Source organism: Parasteatoda tepidariorum, chromosome 7, assembly GCF_043381705.1.
Source record: "Parasteatoda tepidariorum isolate YZ-2023 chromosome 7, CAS_Ptep_4.0, whole genome shotgun sequence".
In the NCBI taxonomy this organism is placed as follows: Eukaryota; Metazoa; Arthropoda; class Arachnida; order Araneae; family Theridiidae; genus Parasteatoda; species Parasteatoda tepidariorum.
Window position 1 is genome coordinate 32,333,989 of NC_092210.1, and position 27,895 is coordinate 32,361,883.

Here is a 27,895-nt window from a genome sequence, read left to right on the forward strand (position 1 = left end):
ATATATATATATATATAAATCCGTCGGCAGTAAACAGTCAACCCAAATTTGAGTTTGCGGCTACCATTGTTCAACTCCGTAGCCTTGTAATTTTAAATCTAAACCAGAAAACAAGGGAACTACTGGATCAAGTATTGGGGAATTTCACCTTCGTGGAGGAATTTTTGATGGAACTAACCTGCCTTTGCGTTACATGAAGAGGTAAACCACGAACGCCTCACGTGGTCAGCCTCCCATGGTAAGGGGACTCTCACCCATGATCCGTCTACCATGGACGATATTTAACGTCAGCACTGTGGTCGGTGCGAGCGAAATCGGAATTCGTATTGATCAGCCCTTGCTGGGATTCGAACTCTGTTTATATCAATAGAAGGTGAATGTTCTATTCACTGAGCCACCACGACTCCCATAGTAGTATATTTATATCATTCCTGTTATATTCGCCTCAATGCTATTTTCGGATGTCATAAGCTCTCAAATTGTGTATATATGTTGTGTTTTCGCTCTAAGAGCAGCATTTTCTAATCTGTTTAGTGTGATATCCTTATGCGACGCCCGATGTGCGATATCCTTAAAAATTATGTATATGTGATCCTGTGAGGGATCACATATACATAATTTTTAATATTCCGAAATTGAAATATTCTCTAAAATAATTTGAATGATAGTTTTCAGAAAGAAATCACGAAAAAATATAATAATAATTGAGCAAAATACAGTAAGTAAATTTTCAAAATATAAAATTAGGAACTCAAATTTACATACAAAATCATTTCAATGAATTTATTTTCTGATTCAGATTTCGATTGTTAGTACTAATTGATTACTTAAATTTAGGGTGATTTTCATGCTTGATGCTTTCTGAGATTTTATGTCCTGTTCACTTAATTTTCGTCTCAGATCTCCCTTATTTTGCAATATTCATTTGATTATTATTATTTGAAAGCAGCAAACCATTAATGACTTTATATATGCATTCAGCTAATTTGAAAGATAAAAATGATATCAATAATTCTCTTGAACTTTGATTGCATATATGTTGTATTTAAATGCATAGGATGGATTTTTCCAAATTCAGCAATGAATAATGAAATATTTTAATGGACAACTCGTCAGTTTTTCATTTTGGGACGTAGCTAAGTTAACTATTAATCGAGCTTCCTCATCTTTGCTCTGAATATAAACAAAACGTGCGAAAAAGTTTTCCTTTGTCAAACACATACACCACAAAGCAGAGTTGTCGAGTAAATAGAACAGGTTGAGCCTCTTTCCTGGATTCGGAGATCTTCTCTTTATGAAGCAAATAATATAAACATTGAAAATGAAACAGTTAAAAGGATTCGCCCTGTTCTAGTTTTGCATTTTGGTCCCCTAAAATCACAACTTCTTACATGACGGGCAGAAGTTTTTTATGCTGAAAATTTACTAAGCTCGAATATCGACTGAGACTCACTATAAGATTATATTTAAGCCTGAAGGTCAAACTGTCCCCCTGTAGGTCATCATTGCTATCGAGGATTACTTAAATGCTTTAGGCATACGCCAATTTGTAAAAAATTTATTTAATGAATTTTGTTTGATTATTATATTAAATGAAATCCAAAAAGTAACACTCACCAGTATTTGCTGTACAGTAGGCATCTTTGAAGTTAGGTGGAAGAGAATATGAACATTCCGGGCATGAAAAATCATTTTCAAGACAAGGCTTGTATTCAGCAAATGCATAAGGTGAAGAGTGAGGAACTGTTGTTTTTGGAGGAATAACTGGAGGAGGAAAAGGAACTGATGCATATGGTGGGGGAGCAGCGTTATAGGGTGGTAGGGTTGTTGCGACTGGTAGTTTAGGAACAGGTGTATATGGTGGCGTTGGAGCACCTGTGTATGGTGTCGGTGGATTAGGAGGAGCCGTATAGGGTGGTGATGGAGCAGCTATATATGGAGAAGGTGGAGCAGCTATAGGTGGGGGCTGAGATGGAGGTGAATACGGTGGAGGTGCAGCAGTTACATATGGTGGTGGTGCAGGAGCAGTCTTATATTGTGGTGTTGAAGCAGTTTCATATGAGACTGATGGTGGTGGAGCAGCTTTTTCATAAGGCACTGGTGTAGGAGGAGGAGCTTTTTCATAAGATAATGGGGGAGGTGGAGCAGTTTTTTCATAAGGCACTGGTGGAGGAGGAGATTTTTCATAAGGTACTGGTGGAGGAGGAGATTTTTCATAAGGTACTGGAGGAGGAGGAGCTTTTTCATAAGTTAATGGTGGAGGAGTAGGAGCTTTTTCATAAGGTACTGGTGGGATAGGAGGTGAAGGAACAGTTTCATATGGTGCTATTGGTGGAGAAGTTTTTTCATATGGTTCCGGTGGTGTAGGAGCTTTTTCATAAGGCGCTGCTGGTGAAGGAACAGTTTCATATGGTATTGGTGGCGGAGGAGGAGTATTTTCATAAGGCACTGGTGTAGGAGGAGGAGGAGGAGCTTTTTCGTAAGGCACTGGTGTAGGAGGAGGAGAAGCTTTTTCATAAGGTACTGGTGGAGGTGGAGGAGCTTTTTCATATGATGCTGGTGGTGAAGTAGGAGCAGCTTCATACGGTGCTGGTGGTTTTGGAGCAGTTTCATACGGTGCTGGTAGTTGTGGAGCAGTTTCATACGGTGCTGGTGGTGAAGGAGCAGTTTCATATGATGGAACATATTCTTTAGGATAAATGGGAGCTGGAAGAGGGTCTGACTTATAGATACTGGCTGGAGGTATATCGGGATTATCTACCATTGATGCCACAACGGAATACACTGTTGGATAATCAGGAAATTGTGCTGGTGATGAAGTAGGTGGCATATAAGGAACTGAATTTTCGAAGTATTGTTCTGGACAAACAGGTAAGGTGTCGTATATCCCTAAAGGTGTGAGATATACACCATCTGTTAATTGAATTACGCCATTTGGCAGAAGCGTTGTGTCCTTTGAACTGTAGATCAAAAGTTTTGTTCCTGGTGCTAAAATGAAACACGTGATCATAAAAATAGAGTACAAAATTTAATGTTTGTTTACATTTAAGTTTGGTATCACAATATATAATAACAATAAATATTATGAGGATATTTTCCAGTAAAACACACAAAAACAATGATGGTCATTGTTTCATCGTAAATGTTGTTCAAGGCATTCCGTAGCGACAGTTCTTAACATGCATTTTTAGAATCCTTATCAAAAACGAAAACAAAAATTCTTTCACATTGAGTCTCAAACCAATATTTAAGCGAAAGAAAAACAAAAATACTATTGAAACAAAACAAATTACAGTAGATGAAAATACATGTAATAAATATCAAAACTGATTTAACGGATGTTGAAACACGAAGGTGTTTCTTGCAACAGGCTAACCATTTCTCTCTGCTTTCTACCGTAATCAAATCTGTCTATTTGTTTATTACATCTGTCTTTTAGTACTGCAATTTATCGGATTTCGATAGTGTTTTTCTTTATACTTGTTTAAATAGTAACTTGCGACCCCTGATGCACTTACTTTTCTCTTTTCCTTTTTGATAAGAATTCTAAAAATACATGTAAAGAACTGCCTTTACATAACACCCTGCATTTTAAAAACTGGGTTAGAGTCTACGAAAATTTAAAATTTCTAGAAGCCATGACTCGAAACTATCTGGAATTTTAGGTTTAAAGGAAATATATTAAAACATTGGGTTTGAGCAGCGGTCAGCACTCTGGATTTGTAGTGTATTTAGTAATCCAATTTTTCCCACACAACTGTAAAGAAGATATGAAAAGTTACATTTTCGTCCCACTGGTACGACGATTCCATTCACTTGGTTAGCATTTAAAAACTATTAAGTTTAGGTAAGGAGAAATTGAATTGTATTGGGTTGTTCGGAAAGTAATTTCGTTTTTTTATTGGGAAAATGAAAGACAATTTTCGTATGATGAAGAAATATTTTACTAAATTATATATTGGCCATTCTGGTCTAATACCCGTTGCCATCTTTCTGGTAGTAACGTGATTCCACGCTCATAAAATATTTGGTCTTTGCTTTCAAAAAACTGATCCAGGTGATTATTTTTGACCTCTTCATTTGAAGTAAAGGTTTTTCAGTCCAAAAAATTTTGCAGTGACCGAAACAAATAATAATCCGAAGGCGCCAGATCTGGAGAATATGGTGGGTGTGTCAGTGTACCTCATTCAAGCTGTAAAAGCTTTTGGCGAGTGACCAAACTTGCATGAGGACTCGCATTATCTTGGTGGAATACTATACCTTTTCTGTTGATTAATTCTGGCCTTTTCTGTTGAAGTGCATCATTCAGTTTGTCCAGCTGACGACAGTAAACTTCCGAATTAATTATTGCGTTATCCGGTAAAAGCACACAAAAACTATTCGTTTAAAATCCCACCAAACAGACAGCATCACCTTTTTTTGATGGATATTGGCTTTCGAAATGCTTTGAGCAAATTCATCTTTTTTGCTCCATCATCTCTTGCGCTTTACATTGTTATAGACAACCCGTTTTTTGTCCAGTAATGATGAGCTTCAAAAATGAATAATTTTCGTGACGCTTGAGAAGTGAATCACAGACGTCAATGCGAAGACACAAATTTCTCTCCATGAGAACTTGGGGAAGCTTCGAGGTTAAACCTAGGCCCTTCAAGTGGTCATAAACAGTTGAATTCGATAAATTTAACCTCTCACCGATCTCACGTGTTGTTATTCGCCGATTTGCATCAACTAATGCCCTTATCGAGTCTTTATCAGCTTCAACCGGCCTTCCAGAACGTGGTGCATCTTCGTCATCAAAATTGTCGGATCGAAATTTTACAAACCAGTTCTGATACTGGCGTACTGTCAACACATCTTCTCCATACACATCGGTTAATTTCTTTCTGGCATGAACAGCATTTTTATTTTTTCTATAGTGAAAAAGTAAATATGACGAAAATGCTGCTTATTGCTATCCGCATATTTAAAAGGGCACCAACCAAAAGCTACTGCGTAGAATTAATTGAACTTTTTCACACAGCAGCCTTGCTATATCAGTTCTCAAAACATATGAGGATAATGCGGCTTAAGTGTGAAGTTGGGTTCGAAAAAATACAATTAAATCCTCTGTCAGAAAAACGAAATTACTTTCCGAACAACCCGATATATTCAGCTCATCTTTTCCCATTCTGTCAATAGCGTAACTATGGAGAGAAGTTGGAGTAGTCAACCTTCCCCCCAAAAAACTTATGAATTCCGAAATAAACACTTAATGAGTTGGAAATAAAAGCTTTGAATTTTAGTATCTGTAAGAGAAAAATTGAATTTTAGAAATGGCAAAGGAAGGAATGTTAACGGGACCAAAACGTTCTGTTTAGATTTTAAAGAGCACGAAACTATCAGGATTTTCAGGTTAAAAATAATTACATTAAAATATTGGGTGAATTTAAGCTACAACTTCATCCACTTTTACTTTTACAAAAGTACTAAGTAATCTATTTATCACCTGTTAACAAAGGGCATTCTAATAAACATTCAGAAAGTACTGTAAATCCGATGATACTGGGAAGAGTATAATAGTCCTGTTGTGGTTTAACAACTTGAAGAACTTTCAAGGAGCCCTCAATGCAAGACGGCGGTGAAGATTCTGAAAAGTAAAAAAAAGATTTGGATGTCATACATAAGCATGTATCTTGAAAACTACACAAAAATGAATTTTTAGTAAAATAAAATTTAACTTTATTGTCAATTTTGAAATTCCGTCATTAAGCACAATTATTATAAAATTCACCAACTACATTTCATATGATATATCACGTTAATGCAAAGACAAAAAATTGCAAGTTTTAGCTAACTTAATTTTCGAATATAAAAAGTTTTGTTTTAAAAAAGAGCTAATTAATACATACTGCCATATGATACTGAACATAACTAATCTCTATTTTGATGGGATACACTTTTAAAAACATGTTTATCTAATTCTGATAACAATAGAGCAACAAATAATTAAAAAAATTGGAATTGTTTTAGGTTAATTCATTGCGTAGGTATATGTCTTTTAGTTTTCTGTATGATTTTGCAGTTTTGATGAATACCAATTTATTGATTGTTAACTTTTTTTTCACCCCTTACAAAGAATGGGTATTCGACTAGTCAATCATTAAACAATTAAAAGCTAAGGGATTAAAATACTACCAAATGAAGATTAACATTGCAGTAACAGATAGGGCCATGTAGAATCTATGTTTATGATGTTATATAGTAATTAATTAATACCAGGTGCCACGATTCTTAAGGTTGTATACCCCCATGGGTAGCTTGCAAGAATTACACTTAAGAACTTTTTTTCTTGTTGCAAGAGATTTTCAAACAGATCTTCGATATTTTCGTATCGCTGATTTTAAATCTACAATCGGTTCCTATCTCCAAGCTAAGGTGTTTTTAATGGCATTTTAGTCTATTTTTTGTCAAATGTATAAGCTTAAAAGCGTGATATATAACAGACAGGTGATCACGTATATGCTACGAAAAAATTCGAGGGGAGTTAGGGCAGATTATCAGGATCAAAATTGTCAAAGTACATATCCTGGAAATATCTTCCCAGGGGCTCTTCTCTGTTATGAAATGTTTATCCTTATTCTGATCAGTTCATAATGGCCCCTATTCAATTTTAATCCTGATAATGTGCCCTAACTCAAATAAAAGTTGGTCACAACATTTACGCGACCCCATCTTCAACAGTGTTATGCATAATTCCCTCCGCCTGTAAACGCCATTTTTGTTTACTACAACTGGCTTCAATGGTACATGTTACTGCCATCTACCGGCAACTGCTTAAATTAAAACTTGATTACTTTTGGAATAATTTCATATGTTCTTTTTCGCCATATTCGTCTTCGTTTTTTTACTATAACGCTTCGAAACCCCGGAGGGAATTATGAATAACCCTGTATAATACGTTTTCGAACTTTTACGTTTCGACAAAAAATAGACTAAAAATATTTTTTAAAGAAAAATCGAACTTTAAGTGTAAAACCAATTTCTGATTTGAAATACGAAAATACTGAATTTGAATCCGAATTGTGCAGGGTCAAATATTTGTATAAAGCAGAAAAAAAAATTCTTCCTAGTGTTATTAATAGATATTAACTTATCATGGTTCATACATCCCTGGAAAAAAATTAAAAAGTGGTGGTAATATTAATATAGTTCGTTTTAATATTATGTTTGCAGCTATCAGAAAATTTTATTTCCTCTAAGTAAATGTATAGATTCATAAGTGGTGGATATGAAATTTTAATTCGACAGTGGGAGCTAATATTAAGAAATTTTCAGCTTCCTTATAGCAAAAATAACACCAGTTATTAACTTTTTCTAGGTGACTTACGAACCCTGCTTATATAATCTGCTCTGATCTGAAAAATATTCGCTTTTTTTTAGCTCTTAAGGATGAAAAATTTGCATGAGTTAATAATGTTTCTGCTTTTCTTATGGAAATTATTTTGCTGTTAAAAATCTTAAGAAAAATAATAGAACATAATTACTTACTCATCACTTTAACTGAGATTGATTTGTAGCTGTACTGATCTTCAGACGCTGAAATGTTAAACAGTAAATGCATTTTAATAGCATATTAATCAACAAAATGAATGTAAATAATAACGATAAAAATAATTTCTAAAAAGTAAAAAAGTAACGCAGTTTTAAAAATAATTACCTGCGGAACATATTTTGTGAAACTTATAGAACTAGAGAGGGCAAAATGAGAAATGGAACGAGCTAAATAACTCTGGATTTAACAACCAGATCTTTGATCATTGATATGCAATCTTAATAGTTAGTGTAAAATAATAGTTAAAAAAGTGCATACAATATGCAATCTTAATAGTTCGAGGCATGCAGGGGAGATTTTTTGAAATGCCGGAGGCTATTTAGGCGAAGTATGAAATAATCGTCCTGATGAGGTTATTATGTAAATGATGTGCATGTTACTGTGAATGACCGAAATCGGTGGTTGTTGACTTTCATCGGTGAATGTTGACAATCTAATTAGTCGTCGCTTTGGTGAATGTCCGAAATATTTATTACATCCGATTTGATATTAATTTATTCGTGGATATAATTACATTTATTCGATATATCAATACTTACTCACGATAGATTAGAACAAACATCAGTGTTTGGAGTATCGGGCAAATATATACCGGGCAAGGGCACTTGGCTTTAAAAAAACATCAGTGTTGGGTATACCGGGCAAATGTATACCGGGCAGTGGCACTTGACCTTAAAAAAACATCAGTGTAGGGTATACCGGGCAGTGGCACTTGACCTTAAAAAAGCATCAGTGTAGGGTATACCGGACAGTGGCACTTGACCTTAAAAAAAGCATCAGTGTAGGGCATACCGGGCAGTGGCACTTGACCTTAAAAAACATCAGTGTAGGGTATACCGGGCAAATGTATACTGGGCAGTGGCACTTGACCTTAAAAAACATCAGTGTAGGGTATACCGGGCAATGGCACTTAACCAGACCTAGTGTGACTAGACCTTTGGTAAATGTCCGAAATATATACTAGGTCTAGTGCCACTTTTGCTATAGCTTAAATATTTAAAAAAAATTAAACAAAGCGTTTGAATCAATTTTAGACTGATAACGAAATTATTGCTTTAAAATTAAAAAAATAATAATAAAAACTGCTCCAGATAAGAGTAATTGAAGTAGTTGCTTTATACAGCGCATGTTCGGAAAAATTTTTTAAAAAAAATTATCCAGGTGCATCTAAAAGTGGATGAATATCCCAAGACATTTTTTTTATTATATTCTGGTACAAATTTAAAAATTTCACTTGGAATATCAAACTAATTTGTTAATTAAATATGATTATTACAATATTTGCACTTTATTAACACTACAACAAAAACTTAAAACTTTTGCTTTTTAACCCTCATTAAAAGACTTTCTGAACGTCAATTTAAAATCAATCATCTTGATGCAGTCAATAAATAATTATTACACAAAATGAGAAATCGATTGGATATTTGCAAGTGACGTCATCATAGGCAAATCATGGCATAGTCGATTCGACGTAGTGTGTGACGTCGCTTACAAGTATCCAATTAAATCTAATAAAAATCCCATGGTTAGGCATAATCATTTCACTTCTTCTCGAGTTGCAAGTGCACAATTGAAATATCTTATTTTAGAAATACAGTGATTACACTTCATAAGTTTACATTTATATAAAAAGAATTAGTTTCTTGGAAGAAGTAGAATATGATGCATTGAATTTAATTTCACATAAAAATGAAATTTATTTTAAGAACTTCTGCTAATTTTAATGAAACTTACTAGTTATTTGAACAGATGGTATCTTTGGAGCTAACACTGCATACGAACCTGAAAAAGAGCCAAGAGGAAAAAAATATAAAAAAATAATAATCTAAGCAATAAATATAAACAAAAAAATTATTAAATTATAGTCTTATTTCATCATCTGTTAAAATAAATTAGGTTTAAAAAAAAGTTTTAAACTTTCACTTACCAGATCCTTGTAGCTCTGCTACTATGGCTAGAAAATAAAAGATTTCTGATTTATTAAGACAATATTTAAATTTATTATATGTTTATAAAATTATTTTTTTATGATTTAAGTTTTAATAAAGCATATAGATATTTAACATCCATTTGCTTTATTAAAGCTTAAATCTAAATAGAATTTTCTTATAATTATGATCCTTTTCGAAAAACTGTCAAATTTGCTTAAGAGGTAAAGCCCATGGTTGGGTTGATTGATATGAAAAACTAGTTTTTGACATGACAAGTGTCAGAAGTTGGATTAAACTATCAAAACCTAAGACGATATTCATGATATTATAATGCATGAGAAGGTTTTGGTAGAAAATTTTAAAAATTAATTGGAAATATAGACATAGACTCGTTGATAAACATACGTATATCAATATCTTCATATGAATGCTAAAATATAAATATTAATATATAACTAAAATTAATGTATTGAAGTATAGAAATTATAGCTTTAAGCTGGCGAAACAAATATATATTTCCTGTAAATGTTTGATTTTATTTTTGACAGCTTTTAACTTCCCATAAATTTTTGAAATAGACTCATTGAAATCTTTACTTAAGAACTATATTATTACAATAGTTTTCATATGAAAAATATTTTATTTCATTGTTATGATTAGCAAATAAACAGAATTGACAAAGAAGTTTACAAAATCTTAATTTTTACTGTAATAAATTAACAAAGGATTCAGAACCATCTATACTTCAGGTATAACATTTTATATAACATACTTAGTTCTTTATATATATATATATATATCATAATAAATAAATACAAAAAAAACACGAAGAAAATTAAGAAAAACGATAAGTTTTATTCATTGCGCATAAGCTGCAAGTAAATAGAACTCATAAAATTAGTTCAAAATATAGAGAAAACAAGGGAAAAATTACAAAACAATGAAAAAAGGGGCAAAAAAAGAATAATAATAATAAAAAAAAAATACTTGTATAAATGCCTTTCTAATTTAGGACCCAAAAATGTTTCAATGATACTAACAATTCTTTTTAGTTGTCACACACATTTAANAAAAACGCGAAGAAAATTAAGAAAAACAATAACTTTAAAACAAAACTCCTCTAGTTAGGCAAAATTTGCGCTTTTGTTTTTCATATCTGGCAATCTTGTTACGAAAATATTTTTTAAATCATTCTTGAAAAATTTCCCGTTCATGTAAGTACATTTGAATTCGCTACTCGCTTTATAGATTATGTTTTATTCTGTTTTTAGTTTTTCTTTTCTTTTTTTTACGTGTTATTTTTACTTATTGTGTTCTATTTTATTTGCTGTAATTTTCGCAAAAAATTTTTTTGAGTGCTCCTCACACTATTGTATTAATATATTTTGCTTTGGCTATATTGATACAATATTAGAAAGCACTCTTATTTGCGGATATAATCGTGTGGGCTGATGAAAAGATTATATCTTTTATTTTCCGAATTTTTAAAAAAAAATTTATCCTCTTTTTTTCCCAGATGCTCGTTATTTTTTTAATTATTTTTCCAATTTTGTATAAATTATTTTACAAATAACTTTTATATATATTTAATAATCAAATGCATTTTACTCCCATACAAGTACTCACATTCATTCCATATTATTTTACCTAAAATGACAAATAAATAATAAATTATCTTTTCAAAATTATGTGATTAGAATTGGAATGTTCCCAGTTTCAATCATATTCTAAGATTAATTGCGTGTTTTAGTACGTAGTAAAAAAATAAATCATCATCTTACCAATTTTAGCTGCACAAAATTGATTGAGAAACGCCTGGTCTGGCAAAGCAGAGCATGATGGACAAGAAGTTTCAAATCCATATGGGCAGTTCGGAATTGGATTTACTTGTGAATCCTGTTCTTGAGGTACATACGGTGTTGGTGGGCTGTATGAAACGCAGTTGGGAATCGATATTTCACTAGGTGCTGGTAAATACACCAGAGTAAATTCTTTCTTAAGTTGGGTACTGGCTTCATAAAGAGGCGTGTTGGTGTAGTGTCCTAACAGAAGAACAATGGCGAAACCTGAAAAAAAAAATATTTATTCGATAGTATTTTCAAGTACAAGTCCCCAGTGTAGGTAACTAGAACGAGGGTTAAAATTTTAATAAACCATTTAAGCCATTAGAAAGGTTTAAATTAGACAAAAAGCGCATTAGGGTGTTTTCTCTCTTATACAGGAGAATGCGAAAAACATGACGTATTTTTGGTCAAGCTTAATTGCTGTTTGACAATGAGCTAATATCCGGCAAAGAATAGGGTATACTTTGTGTTATGTAAACTAAAATAAAGCACAGATTAAAGCACACAAATGGACAAACTTTTGTTTTTGTTCTCTAAACAAGAACCTTCTTCAGTGTCTAAACGCCAAGAAAAAGCGCCACTTGTCTAAACGTCAATTTTTTTGGCGCATAGAATTGAAATTATAGCGTGTCCGTCCATTAATGTATTTTCATTTGTGCTTTATTCCCGTTTTTGTTGGTAGTATTTTCAATTGAATTTACAAGAAACTCTGGATTGGTATGTGTTTTTTTCTTTTTTGTTTAACTTTAACTCTTTAATAAGCTTGGATGTTTTTGAAAGGGACACAGAGTTATAAGAAATGAAAGCAATTTTTTTTCATTGCATCTAAAAAAAAAAAACGACTTGATTTAAATATTTTAACTTTTCGCTGTTTCAGTAGTTTTCTTTGTTTACAAGAACTTATAGTTGAATATATCATTTGTCTCTGTCTATAGTAGAATTAGTATTAAATGAAAAAGAGAACTTGGGGAAATTAAATTATGATACAGACACTAAATTGCATTGTGTTTACGCTTCAAACCTGTAGAATTAACTAAGTGTTTACTTTTCGAGTTACTAGATGGCCGTACTATGATTGAGCCAAAAACATAAGAGAAAAGGCTTGGTAAAATGCTTTGCTGTGATGTCACAGCGAAGCATCCATATTGTTATCCTATGGTCAAGACAAACAAATATACTCACTGTCATTTTCATATTGTTTAACTTTGCGTTTTTTTTTCTCTTTTTCAAACCTTGCTTAACCATTTGTTTTTATTTATAAGTAATAAACAGTGTCAAATAAGACAACAGCAAAGATATAGTTAAGAAATTTTTTAAAAATGTGTGAATTCGTTTTCTATATAAAAACAAGTAACCACTTCCAACTAACACAATTTGGAATTAGAATTTTTTTGGTACATATTTGGTACTGTAGAGGGATTCCGCGTAATCAGCGTACTTGGTTCAAGTAGCGAAGTTCATGCTCTGGCGAACCTGCGAACTTCTAAGTACCCTCAATGTATTTTTGTAATGTCCTTAATGAACTGAACTGAAGTTCAAGAAATGAAATGTGATATACCATCGTAAAACCAAAGAACTTATACGCTTCGTTCACACTTATATAATCTTTGGTAAAACTTTGTTCTTTTCTTTTTTGTGATTTGTGTTACATCTCTTCTTCAGTTTTTACGTGCTCGATAAATTTTGGATGCTTTTAATTTTGCTGTTAAAATTTTATTAAGTTAATGTTTAAATTTCACATTTCTTCTTTTTGTTATCGTTGGCGACTGACTTAATTAAAAATGCAGAATATAATAGAAGCAACCGATTCTCGCCAAATACCTATCACCGTAGCACATATTACATATTACCACAAGTAATGTGATAGGTTATTGACTAAAATGCATGTAATCGATAGAATGACCAAAGCCTTAATTATCATGGCCAGATAGCTGACCCCATGGCAGAAAAGTCCCGGGTTCGAATCCCGGTCAGATCCCCAAAAATTAATACATTGAAAAAGGAAGCAGTACAAGTATATGATTGTAAACTTACTTTGCCAAAGCGTACTTGCAATTTCGTTTTTTAGTAATTAACTTTCCGAGGTATTAAAAAGTTGGCAATATCTATAGAATCTAATTTAATTTTAAATGAAGTGTATTTTTTTAAACAATCTGATAAACTATAGTTAGTCACTATTATAATATTTATCATTAGAGTGACGTATAATATTATCTAATATGATTATAATTATGCAATTCATTATATTTAATAAAAAAAATATCTGATACAACCATATCTGATCGTAGAAAATGACCTAAGTTCAAAACTGTTTTTTTTTCAAGAGAGACGAAAAAGTAAAAACACTCGCATCTGGTACTTAGGGCGTTCTCCATTCCACTAATTCGGATTCAAAGCCAACAACACTTTACATATTATCCTGAATTTTTAACCCGTTTAGTTTTTAAATACTTTTCTAATATTGTTATTTTTATTGTAAGTTATTCGTTATTTTTATTGTAAGTTATTCGTTATTTTTATTGTAAGTTATTCGTTATTGTCATCTTTATTATAGTTAATTTTATCGTGTCATTTTTATTGCTATTATAGTTAATTTTATTATGTTATTTTGATCGTTATTATCATTAATTTTATAGTGTTATTTTTATCATTATTATCGTTAATTTTATTGCGTTATTTTGATCGTTATTATCGTTAATTTTGTCGTGATATTTTTTACATAAGAGAACAAAATGCTCCAACTTCAACCAACTAGATCAATCAACATATTTTTTGAACTATTACTATTGGAATTCGCATTTTGAGCGTTATCCACTTTGTTTAGCTTGCTTGGTCTTTAGAACATTTTTCTTCGAAATTTTTTTTTTAAATTCTTATTTAATTATTCCCTTTTTTGGTACTTAGATCATTTTTCATTTCTTTTTCATTACCCCTCTAAAAATCATTTTATAGAAATTAATCTACGCTTGAAATATTTTTAAACCAAATGGTTTAGAAGGTTTCCTCGTAAGACAGTATCCATTCTCTTAATTTTCGAATGTCTTCAGCAATAGTTTTAAAAGTAATGCCTATAGAGTTAGAAATTCCAACACAGCAAATTTTTCACCTGGTCTCTCTCTGTAGCACCGACTGTGGGACTAGTAGTTATCAACAATGTGAACCTTCATCTATGAAAAGGTACCCCATCTTAGAATCGAGTTAACATGTGAATTAAAATTATATTATATACTTATGTTCTAGTGAGTTAGAATTATATTTTTGTAGTGGTAGATACACTACACCTACTATAGTTATATCGATTCTACAGCCGCTAAAAAGTTAGTTGAGTGAATACGTTGGTACGAACTTAGTTTAATACCCCGTAGAAACGCATTGATATTTATATAAAATCTTAGACTGTCAAACAAATTGCAATGGCTTGGAAATCCTACAAATTTAAAAAAAAACACAAAATAATAAAAACCTTTTAATTGAGGAAAACAACCACATTGTGTTGGAAGAAGTAAATTAAGCTGAATGCTCAGTAACTTTGCATCAGAGTTCTTGGATACATCGTGTAGCACTGTTGTTCGTATATTTAAGCATGAACCAGCGTAATATGGATTACTGTAATCTGAAACGAAATATCTTATTAGAATATTTCTGATAATCAGTGAACAATGTATTTGATTTTAAAATAAAGGCAAAATTCTTAGCGGTGGATTTTCATTGAGTTCTATCCCAAGAAGAGTAAAATTTATTTTATTATAAAAGAAAAATTTTGAATCAGGTTAAACGATTTATTAATATGAAAAATCAATTTTAATCAATTTTAAATGTACTAAGAAATCCAAAAATATGTATTCAACCCTTATAAGCCATATAATTCTTAGCGTAGAATTTTTTTTATTTTCCGCGGAATAAAACTCCATGGAATTCCTTTTGTTTAAATAAATGATGATCAGCAAAAGTATATGAATTAATTTGAGACTGTATTCAAAAATTTATACCAAAACTAAATATTTAATAATGAAGGGAAAAAAAGTTTAAATACTCGAAAATATTAAGCGAAAATAACTATGAAAATACACAACTAGATAGAAAGATATTATACAGCTGAATGAAGTATTAGTTCAAATTCGGCTGAAAAGTCTTTTACTCACAGATTAAAAACAAACATATTGCTTTACAACAATTTTTAATACAGCTTATCGATTTTGACGAAGTTTGATTGCTCCCCTATAATTCTCATAAAAATTACAATTTATTCAAATTCGCTGCCATCCTTCTGTCCTGTAAACTAGTTAAATGTCAAGGAACTATTATTTTTTAAGACAAGTCATCTTTATAATTTGTTAAGAGCGTGTTCCAAAATCCTCACCCTAAATTTTGTTTGCAAATCGTTGTCAAAAACATTTTTTTAAAAGGAAAACATTAGAAGTCGCAAAACAATATTTAGGAAAAGAAAAGAAAACGCTGTAATAATCTTAAGAATCACTTTTAGTGACTGAAAATATCAATGCTTGTTTGATTACCGAAAGAAGTGAAACTTAAATAATATTTTTCGAAAAATCTTCAAATTGCAATTTTTTATATCGCTTTCCTCATTAGTGATTAGATAGCGTTTTTCTGTCTTTAACATATCACTTTGCTGTCCCTAATGTAGATACATTTGCGATAAGAGTTTCGAAATAAATATTAAGGGTGTCCATAACAGAGAACCCTCCATACATTAGTATTATATCGTAAAAAGCATGCATTCTAAAGTAAAAACACGTTAAACATTCTTACAAACATTCTAAACATTTTATCTATCATGATTTTCTTACTAATTTACATATTATTTAGCTAAAAGAACAGCAAATTAAGCTTAAATTTTATCACCATAAAGTATGGACAAGGATATTTAGGTTTTATTTTTTAATTGCTCATGTAGCAACATTTAAAATCAGGATTTGTCAAAATTAAAATAAATTTTTTCACAGAATACTTTTGTTTTCAGTTTTTTTTCCTCAATTGTTTAACTTTTATATACTATTTAAAAAGACGAAACATCTTTAGTACATATATCTTAAATGGTTTAACTTATAAAGGAAATATAAAATAACTTTATAAGAAAATATAAATTAACTAAATAACTTTCATAATAAAATAATAAAGTAACTTTTATAAATAATTTTTGATGTGCATGATGTTCACATTAAATAAATTGTTCATGAAATCAATAAAATTGTTGAAGCAAGCTAAATTACTTTGGAGTTTTCTAAATCTAAAATTAATTTTTCGACTTGTAATTCCAAAATTTTCAACAACAAAAAATTATTTCGTAATTAAAAATTTCTGGAAGTTTAAAAAATTATTATTCTGAATATAATTTCTTTAGCATATTAATTGTTAACAATATTCTTACCTCCTTTTGCTTTGGAAAGGTCTGGAAATGTAACAAGAGCAATATAAGCTGCAAAAATAAATACAAATTTTAAGTAAATTTTTGTTTAAACTTCTTAAAAATATTTATGAGCTAATAAGTCGTTTATACAGATCACTACTGCGCAATCTCAAAGCGGCTAGTAATTACTTTATACAGCAGAAAGAATGATTAACAGAAATCAAATTTTAAATATACAACTCTTTTAACATTTGATAACGAAGAAGCGATTCGGCTGATTGCGAACAAATTAAGTTACTTTGTTTAAAATGGAATAAAACATTGTATACATTACAGTTCAAAATTTTTCAGACTATTATTAAAAAAAATAATAAATAGTTACTAAAAATTACTTTTTGCGTTGGATTATTTTTGGATAAGCAAATGTTTTAATTGTGTGCAAAAGTTTTCCGATGTGATTAAAATATTTTCGAGATATGACGAAATACGCCAAAATTACAATTAACATTAAAGAATCAAAACTTGCAACTGCTCTCCCGCATAACTTATTCCAACTTCAAGTCAACTTTCATCCAAAATAACACTGGCAAATACTAAGAAATATTTAGACACACTTTTGTTAAAAAGTAAGTAAGAGCCGAATGGTCGGGAAGGTTTTGTTCTATTAATCTTTTATAAACACTCTTATGAAAGCTTGGGAGCCTTTTCTACCTTTAGATAGAATAGTGCATTCATACTTTTATTTTTTGGGTATTTCTGGGGAGGATAAAGGGAACTGGAAGCTGGAATAAATAGCTAATGAGTAAAATAATTGCGAAAAAGAACTGAAAAAAGACGATAATCGATCGTTGACATAATGATAACGTCGATAAGACGACTTTTCTTTAAATTTAACAAGACATATTCCTCCCAAATCTTCAAACATTTGCATTTTAAAACTTTTCACCTCGCTATTCACTCAAAACACATTGAATATATTGTTCCCCCACTTAGCATACCCGCACAAACATGTTTGTATGTTCTGCACTGCGTCCTTACTTCAGAGCAGTATAGCCCATTCATGCAGCAACTTGCGCGTTCATGTTCAGTGCAATAATTGATTGATCGTACTATAGAACAGTCTCGTACAGCGATTGCACTTTTTGAATGTGAGGAATGCTAATTGAAAGTGCTAAATCTCTTAATGTTCATAATGATAATAATAATGCCCGCCAGGTGGCTGAGCGGTTAGCGTGCCTGTCTGTGAAGCAAATGGTTGCGAGTTCGAATCCCGCTCAGGGCATGGATGTTTCTCTCTGTGTGTTGTTCTCTATTGCGCGATGCGTGAATGTGGCCCACCCTATGAACGGGTATTTGTGGCAGTGTGGCGTGGGCAGTATTGCTTGCCTCCGTGGCTTAGGTTCACAGGTTCCCATTGGGTAACGTTAAATAAGTAATACTTCCGGCATCTTTCTAGGTGAAGAACGAAAGTTCAGTGCCTGCCGTTAAGAAAAATAATAATAATAATAAACGTACCGAAATCAGATGTGCAATATTCCTGCTCCAAATTCACTTCGCTAGGTTGAACACATTTTGGACAAGATTCTTCTTGTAAGCAGTTGGCGAAAAGAGGAAGAAACGAAGGCAATTTGTAAGTGACAGGCCCAGCTAAAGGAAAAGACATTGGTGGATATGGTGGCACATAAAATGTTGGCGAAGGTGGATCTGGTGGTTGAAAATATGGGTAAAGATTCGATGGTGGATATGATGGTAAATACAAATCTGGAGGAGGTGGGTTTGGTGGTGGTGGAACCTTCTCCCTGTAATTTCTTGGTTGTATAGGTTGTTCAATATATTCAGATGATTGTTGCCCGTGAGCATCTGGTAGAGGTTTTAAATGGCACTGCTCCAAGGGTTTTAAAGTCACAGCTTCTGTATACCTATCGACGGGAAGCATGATTACTTCATCGGAAAGGGAAATTTTGCTGTTTAAAGATCCGTCTTTTAAAAATGCTGATGGCTTGGATATCAATATATATTGTGTAGATGCTGGAATATAAAAAAATGAAAAATGAAAACTTTTTTCCTAACGTTCATGATCGTTTATCACAGTGGCATGCAAAATTAAGAGATATTTTTTTCAGAAATAAAGGTTGCCCCAAAATTTTCATTGAAAGTAATTTTGCAAAAAAAGATACTGATTTTTAATTGAAAGTTGACTCATAAAGTGTAAAGTAGAATTGGGTGATATTGGAATGTTTAATAGCGTTACATATCGTCAAATAATATCGATATTTTATGATTTATAGTAATGTTTTCAATATTACATATTTACATCACAATATGTAATTTATATATATAATTTAAATATAATTTACGTATTTTTATATTGAATATTTTTATAGCGTGTTGATATTTATCGATGCCGATATTTTTTATACACCTTGTGTGCTGATATTTACATATATTTATCATTTTTTACGATGTTTTTTTATATTTATCGTTTTTTATTTTATTTTACAACCGGCGTAGAACATCCGGCACAATCCTGAGTTGATGACTTTTAATGATCAATTTGCAATTTTGAAGCCAGACCAGAAGACAAAGGAAATCTTGGATTAAACATGATCATCCGTCCACTGAGGATATTTTACATCAACCCAGTGATCGGTGCGAGCCAGGAGCTCATTTCTTATTATCCAGCAACCGGGGTCACATTATTGGGAGGCGAATGCTCTATATTCATCGTTTGGTCACCGCAACTGGCCATCCGCCGACCCGTGAAGCGGAGTTACGGCTTTTTGTGGCCTTCATGTTGTAAAATATATTTATCGTTGGTTGATATGTTTCGTAATTACGATATATTGCGAGAATATTAATACCGTTATCGTGATAATTAAAAATATTGATATATCGCTCAGCCTAAGAAACAGCATGAGATAAAAAATATATATATCTGGTAAACGGCCTCCATTTTGCAAATACTCTTTTGTCAAAATTTGCATCGACTGTTTTGTATAAATGCAACTAAATTTAATGCAGCATTCAATTTTAACCTTTAACACATGAGCGATAATGGGTTTGTTGTCATAAACCTTAAACTTTATTAAAAAAAAGTCCAACATGTTAAATCACATGGCCTAGACGGCAAATTCTGATAACTAAAATGGAAAGATGCACAATGAGGGAATGACCTAACATATCTCGAAATATTGCTCAACTATAAAAAAGCGTTCTTCTTTCTTTCGCGTAGCACTCCATTTTTAATAACATCAAGCTTCGAACTATGCCACTGTCTTGTTATTCCAGTTGGTAATAATTTATTACGCAATAAATCCCTAAATTCAAGTCTTGCGTGAAGTTTGAAACATCCTTTATTTTTAAGAAAAAGAAATTTCGTGTTTCAACAAACTAATGAAATATCTCACAAATTTTAAATTATACTTTATAGATTATTTTGTTGGTCAATTTTTTAGTTGATTTGGAAGCCTTTATTTTCCTCGAATTTTGATATTCGAGCTACAAGATTTTAAAATATAAAAAAAAGAAGAAGAAAAACTCACAACTTACCAAATAATTGAATCCGGAGAAACGCGAAAAAGGAAAAGTTTTAATCTCTATTTAAACAACATTTAAGAAAGCAACATAGATTACGTTTTTAAAACTATAAGTAGCAACTAATAGTTACTTTCTGATTTGATTGTTGGTATGCTACTACATATTTATGTTTTATAGGAACTGTAAATCAATTTTAGTTAATAAAATCAATACCATAGATATAAATCAGTTTTTTTCTACATTACATTTTTTCGATCAACAAATACCACTACTGCAATTTATTTGCTTAACATTAAATAATTCTAAAACATTTTTTGCTTCTTACCACTTAAAATGCATTGACAAGATTCCGGTACTGAAAGCCGCAACAATCTTCTATATTGCTTGATATCAGTGTTTGCTAGTCCAGCAAGAAGTCCAAGCTTACCGCAAACTTTGCCGTAGACGTCTACAAAGAAGACCAAATAAACGTTTTGTTACTATATTAAATTTATGCTGTCAATAATTGCTAATTTAAAAGAAAAATAGATTTAAAAAAATTTAAAAAAATCGGTTTCATGGAGAATTCTATTTATTTACATCTCAAAGAGTATTTTACAGCATTACTCTGCTTGCCTGCGCGGCTAAATACACTGATGGAAAAAAATCCCAACACCAAGAACGAGTCATGTTAGATAAACTAAATTTTTTTAGGCTTGTTTATACAACTAAATGATGAAGTCTATATAAATTTCGAGCTTGGCGCATAAGTTTGGTGCTAGTAGCGCGACTGTGAACATGCAAATCAGGTTTGCTTTAAATACGTGTTCTACAGTTCGAAGCGATATTTTTCGTTAAATTTTGACATAGTGAGTTGCTGTTAGTCAAGAATGCCTTTAGGGAGACAAAGAAGCCATTATCAACAGCTCACTGACTTTGAACGTGGTCCTGCAATAGGATTGTAAGAAGGTGGGTTTTTTTCCAGCAATATTGCAGAATGACTGGGGAGAAATGTATCCACTGTGTACGATGTTTTTTTTTTTAATTTTATAACCGTCGTTTAACAACCGACCCAATTTTTTTGGTTTACGATTACTAATGTTCAACTCCGTAGACTTGTAATTTTGAACCCAATCCAGAAGACACGGGAATTCCAGGATCAAGTATTGGGGGGGAATTTGCCTTCGTGAAGGACTTTGTGAATTTTTGATGGAACTAACCCGCATTTGCGTTACATGGAGAGGAAAACCATGAAAACTACCCACGGTAAGCCTGTCGGCAAGGGGACTCTAACCCATGATTCATCGCTACCACTGAGGATATTTTACGTCAGCACTGTGGTCGGTGCAAACTGGATGCGGAATTCGTATCGACCAGCCACCACTGGGAATTCGAACCCGGTTTACCTTATTAGAAGGCAAACGCTCCATCCCCTGAGTCACTATGACCCACACGAATTTTATTTTTTATTTCGCAATCGTCGTTGAACAGTCGACCCAATTTTGAACAACCGATCCAATTTTATTTCACAGCCAACCCAATTTTGAGTTTTTTTTAGCCATCGTGGCTCACTGTGCTTGATTGTTAGCAGTAATGGTGAAGGGAAGGTACTGCTTCAAGAAGACCGCGTTCTGCGTTGCTATTACTCAGAGAGAAGACCACCGTGTACCGCGTATGGCTGTGGCGCACAGCCATTCTACGTCTGCAGCAGAAATTCGAGATGCAGTTGGCACTGCAGTGACCCAATGAACTGTTACAAATCGGCTACTTCAAGTACAGCTCCAAACGAGATGCCCTGTAGCTTGCATTCCACTCACTCCAAACCATTGTTGTTTACAACGTGAATGGTGTCGAGTTAAAGCTCCCTGGAGGACAGAGTGGAGATCTGTTGTGCTTTCTGATAAAAGTCGGTTCTGCTTTGGTGCCAGTGATAGCCGTATAGATGGAGGCCAGGTGAGTGCTTGCTACCGACTTGTGTCCGGCCTAGACACACTGAACCTTCATCTGGAGTAATGGTCTGAGGAGCAATTTCCTAAGACAGCAGGAACACTCTCGTGGTTATTCCACGCACCTTGACTGCAAATGTGTACGTCAACCTGGTGATTCAACCTTTTTTGTTGCCATTCATGAGCAGCATTCAAAGGGATATTTTCCATCAGGATAACGCTCATCCTCATACTGCTGTTGTAACCCAACATGCTCTACAGAATATCGACAGGTTGCCTTCGCCTGCAGATCATCAGATCTTTCACCAATCGAACCCATATGGGACATCATTGGACGACAACTTCAGCTTAATCCACAACCAGCATTAACTATCCCCGCATTGACAAACCAAATGCAACAGGCATGGAACTCCATCCCACAAAATGACATACGGCATCTGTATGACACATTGCATGCTTGCATTCAAACTTCTGGCAATTACACCGGTTATTATTGTACAAGTATTTCACATTTGAAATGGTTTTTCTCTTAATTGCTTTAACCTGTGATCTTCAAACTTTAATTATTTAAAAATGTTACTCAGACAAACGCATTGCCGAAATTTCATTACTCTACAATAATTGTTTCTTGGTAGCTGGCATTTTTTTTACACCAGTGTATGATAAACTTAATGAAAGGAAAGCATTTGAATCATTATAATAATTTTAAACAAGTGACTCCTATAATTGAGTACTTGCAACTCGAGAAGAAGAATACCGCTGAAATCACATGATTACGCAAATTATGTAGTTGTGCTTGGCATGTTAATGTTACAGCAATTAGGCTTGGTTTATCATCACGCTTAATCAGTTTTCGGATGAGATTTAATTGAATAACTGTAAACGACATCACGCGTGTGTATCGAACCTTATTGTCAGACGATTGAATCATGGCATAAACAAATCTCACGATTAACCCACTTGTGATATCTCTCATAGATATCCAATTGGGTATCTGAATTAATTTTTGGTTCATATTTAATTGAATACCTGAAATCGACATCAAGCGCAGATGTTGACCCTAATTGGCTAATGAATCTTGACATAAGTAAATGCTACGATTCAGCAGCTAATTTGATTCGATACCTACACGTGGTGTCCCTTATAGATGCCTAATTACCGCTGATGTATTCTAAGTCATTTGCGCTTTTTAAAACATTGCCATAATTTTGTCAAACACTATTTTAGTTACTCTACTATAACATTTTAAAGGTCTTTTCAATTTCTAGTAATTTATCAAACGTTTCTCGTGCTATTTGTTAATGGAGAAAGAATAATACATATTATATTCCTACCATATATAATACCAAATATATTATGAAATACAGTGTAATGGAAAATATCTTTGTTTCGCATTTGCACATATTTTTTTTGACTCTGCAACATAATCCATTACTGAAATGTTAAAATTAGATTACACTCTCATTACAGTGTATAGGAAAATTAGTATCCATATTACAATAAGTTGACAAGTCTTAGAGTTTATATCGAAATGAAAAGAAACTAATATAAATCTCTATTAAAATTATTGAGACACTTTTGTTTCTTAAAAAGTAGTAAGTTGAATTCTTTGACCATAAAAAAAGGCTTGATCTCTCTCTCTATATATATATATATGTATATTTTTATTTTTTATACTAAGCCACCCTTTTGATAACCGGTTTCTTGTTAACGAATAAATATTGCCTAACCAATTCGCCTGAAACACTTATTGAAATTTCTTGCAATAAAAAACGGCTTTTTGAGATTCATTTTTAAGCAACTATAAATAAAATATAAAATTTTTACGATGCATTATAAAATTGTTAATTCAGTCGCAAAACGATAAGGTCACTTAAATTGACAAGAAATTTATGAGTGCAATTTTCGAAAAATTTAAAATGTTAATGATACTTTACTTTATTGTTTAAATGATGTTTAAGCATTCAGGAGCAATAGGAAGCAGAAATTAAATCTTTTCAACAAATCTCTCAATTCTTGAGAATTTTACAAATATCCTTCCTAGTTTTTTGCATAAGTCTCTAATCAAATTTCTTTAAAATTCTTTTAGGCATCTAAGCTAGAATTTTCAAGCTTTTTATAGATTTTATTGGTAAAGATACGTTTAAATACAATTATAAAACCATCTTTAAATTCTTTCTTCCTTTTTCTAGAACCTAGTCTGGCGACTCCAAAAAAATATTTTATTTTAACCAATGAGTTATAAAATTTTATTTACAGTTAAAGAGAAGATTTTCATTTCACTTTTCTTGTCTGATTAAAAGTCTGTATCGATATCTATATGGATGAATATCTGTATGTCTTTTGGAGCAAATGAATAGAATTAATTAGTTTTTGTCAATTTAGTACAAAATATAAAAATGTAATCATACCTGTCGATGGAGGAGACAGCATAAGTACTTTCATAACTAAAAAAAGAAACATTAATAAACCACAGAAATAATATGAGAAACATTATACGAACTTTTTTTATATCTAATCCACGACAAAATTTTTTGAAGGAGAGGAATTTTTAAATAATTTAAATACAAAATGACTTATCGATTGAATTTTTTAATTAAAGTTTATTATCTGTATTTCCAGGGGGGGGAATGAATTTAAAAATGAAAGTCAACAAAAGTTTTGAAAGATATTTGCCTGGGTTTTTGTTGCATAAAAAATATATCTTGATATTAGGCATATGCATTAGTGTTCTAAAAATTCAAATGTTTTTCGTAAAACTGAGAAGTTTGAAATTAAACAAGTTTTAGATTCGAACTCTCAAGACAACAGGAAGAAAATTAAATCCTAAAATAGTTTTGTTCAGAGCTGTTATAAATGAACTGGAAGCCATTTGCAAACTGTTAAAAATTTTGGTGTATAGTTGCCACCATTTTTGGCGCGAAGATAAATTAAAATTGTTTACAGTGAATGTAGTCGCATTTCTTATTTACTTTTTCACATTTACTATAACTTTATTTATTCATTCATTCATTTTTTGCTTGTTTGTTTGTTTACCGTTGTAACGCATATTTTCATGTGGATTAGAATCTATTTCATCATTGTTGAAGAATTGAATCATTGCGAAAACATTTCGCTTAAAAAATAAACATTTTTAGTTATTCGAAATTATTCTTTCAAACAATTGTTATTTTGTCAATTTTATATATTTTTTTGAACGATAACTACAGTTCTATACTAAAAAATGTATTGAGCTTATCTCAACACCAAAAAAGGTACCACCTATACACCAAACTTTTTTACAGTGAAAGACATGGAAGGAGACAAAACATCTGGCCACAAACAGTTATAAGATGGCGCACAATGATAGAGGCTATATCCGCCAATACTGAGTTAAGAAAAGTATCAATGCATAAGTGTTTCAAATTGATGTAAATTTTAAATGATCAAGTTTTTTTTTAAAATCTTAAAATGACTTTAAACATGAAAATTTCCTGTACGTTTAAACAAATCAAGAGCTTGGTAAAATAACTTTTCCCATTTCAAATAAAATGTTTAATTTCAACGACATTTAAACCAATGGAACTCCACGAAGCAATCGATATGGTATGTAGAGACTAAGCATAACACGGCTGAAAGCCAGGATTCGATTCCCAAAGCTAAAGAAACACCTTCTACTTATAAGGACGATGTTGAGAAAGACGGTATCGGCTAAAGACTGATGAGTGTTTCCTTTTATTGTAGTTTCACTTGCGTCTTGGAATCCACTTCCCGTATTGTTTCCAGAAGTTTCAGTGAAGTCCAGGCTGGGTGGTTGGAGAGTGTGGTACGGAGATCGTTGAATTACTTCCACTATCTTTACCCCCAATCAAAATTGTAATGCTAGCATACGCTAGTAATGTCTTCATATCAGCACTGTACTCTATTAAGAGAAGACTGATATTGGAAGTAATCATGGAGATTCGCTGTTTATCGCCAACTTTACCTATGGTTTCTCGCTTAGTTACACACCGGCACCTGTCGGTTACTAGCTGAGTTGGCTTGCCTGCTGATTATTTGTCAGAATAGCACTGCTTGACATAACCTAAACTTCAATTAGTAAAAATTAATGCCAAGTGTCCGGTGGCTTTGCATTCTTTCGCTATCAGTTCTCACTTAACAGAATATTATTCCAGAGTTCCAGACCGTTGCCAATGAACACATTATGATACAAATACCAATCTAGAATTTGAACTTACCTACAGAATAGGAACAAATATCTTCTGGCAATTGACTAGAGAAAGACAGGCACAACGGACACGAAGATGCCAGTGGAGGACAGTAGTCGTTCGCTGCCGCTGGAGCATTTTGTGGAGATGGATAATATGGAACATATCGACGCTCTTTCAAACGGGCTCTGCTTGATCTCTTGCTTATGGTTTCATTGAGTAACTGGGTCGGTTTATCAACTTTCACTGTTGCATTAAAAGATGCAGGAGAATCTATTACATTATAGAGATTAGAATTAATGTATTGTTTTAAGAAAAATTATTGATTTCAAAAAGATAGATTTAATATAAGCTTTAAGATAATATAAACTGTTAATATATGCTAAACTTTGCAATTTTTTATCTCTAAATCCAAAGTGCACTATAATAAGCTGCGGAAAGACAGCAATTTGAAATATTAATTAGTTTTAATTAAAGGTCACATTTTTCTCAATGCTATTTCTCTAGTAATGTTTCAAAAAATTTTTTGAAGCTACAGATCGTGATAAAAATAAATAAATAAATCAAATACCATAAATAGAATGTAAATTTTTTTTTCTAAAATATTCTCAGTCATGTTAAATTAATATGATATGATTAAATTCTAATATAACCTGCCCTCAGACATGAATAGTGAGTGCTATCTTAGAATCTAAGAATTCTATCTAATCTAAGAACTCTATCTAATCAGAATTCTATCTAATCTAAGAATTTTATCTAAACTGAGAATTCTATCTAATCCAAGAATTCTATCTAATCCAAGAATATAAGAAATTGTCTAATAAGAATTTTCATTTTGCTTCGGTATCAAAATACATTTCAAAATGAATTTTAAAAAATTTGCTGTCAACAGTTATTGTTTAAATTCTATAAATGCAAAATGTTAATATTCATATAATTATTTTTTGTTGTAAATTTCAACGAAGTTAGATTTTCTCTTACATTTTAAGGAAATAAATCATAATTATTGTTACAAATATGGAGAAAGCTAATATACGAAATCGTACTTAAATCAGAACTTCTTACCTGATGAAATGAGTGTTATTGATTGTGAAGGTGTTTCATTCAGTTTTCCGTGTGATTTCTTTGAAGATGAACTACAAAAGAATGATGAGATTTTTGTTTTTATTTAGGAAGAGAAATGAATTTTCATAGTGACTTATTTTTCAGTCGACTTTTCTCATTCTGACTCATTGACTGTTTATCCATTGTTGAAGAACATGTATTTTTCCTCTCACAAGATATTTATTTCTTTATTTCATAAACTTACACTAGTATATATGTCAATCAAAAGTAGTGAAAAATAAAGAGAGAGATTACATATTGCCAGATATAAATCTTTACATTTATACCGGTATACATTTATAAACAAAATTTGTTGTTGTAGTTAATTTACGTCGCAGTAGAACTGCACGATTGGCTATTGGCGACGGTCTGGGAAACACCCCTGAGGATGATCCGAAGACATGC

At 32.0% G+C, this 27,895-nt stretch overlaps 1 protein-coding gene across 2 annotated transcripts in view; it reads right to left on the reverse strand.

Annotated features, from left to right (window-relative positions):
• LOC107446702 (uncharacterized) overlaps positions 1 to 27,895 on the reverse strand; it is a 62,967-nt gene that overhangs the window by 33,332 nt on the left and 1,740 nt on the right. For both annotated transcript variants that reach the window (XM_016061417.3, XM_016061416.3), the window contains exons 2-14: positions 27,452 to 27,522; positions 26,417 to 26,659; positions 24,611 to 24,646; positions 20,600 to 20,722; positions 18,253 to 18,765; positions 16,759 to 16,806; positions 14,833 to 14,982; positions 11,307 to 11,591; positions 9,522 to 9,548; positions 9,329 to 9,376; positions 7,528 to 7,575; positions 5,486 to 5,626; positions 1,618 to 2,988 (exon numbers count right to left, since the gene is read on the reverse strand). In XM_016061417.3, the coding sequence (XP_015916903.1) occupies positions 1,618 to 2,988; positions 5,486 to 5,626; positions 7,528 to 7,575; positions 9,329 to 9,376; positions 9,522 to 9,548; positions 11,307 to 11,591; positions 14,833 to 14,982; positions 16,759 to 16,806; positions 18,253 to 18,765; positions 20,600 to 20,722; positions 24,611 to 24,646; positions 26,417 to 26,659; positions 27,452 to 27,522 (3,104 nt within the window). The remainder of the gene's footprint in view (positions 1 to 1,617; positions 2,989 to 5,485; positions 5,627 to 7,527; positions 7,576 to 9,328; positions 9,377 to 9,521; positions 9,549 to 11,306; positions 11,592 to 14,832; positions 14,983 to 16,758; positions 16,807 to 18,252; positions 18,766 to 20,599; positions 20,723 to 24,610; positions 24,647 to 26,416; positions 26,660 to 27,451; positions 27,523 to 27,895) is intronic.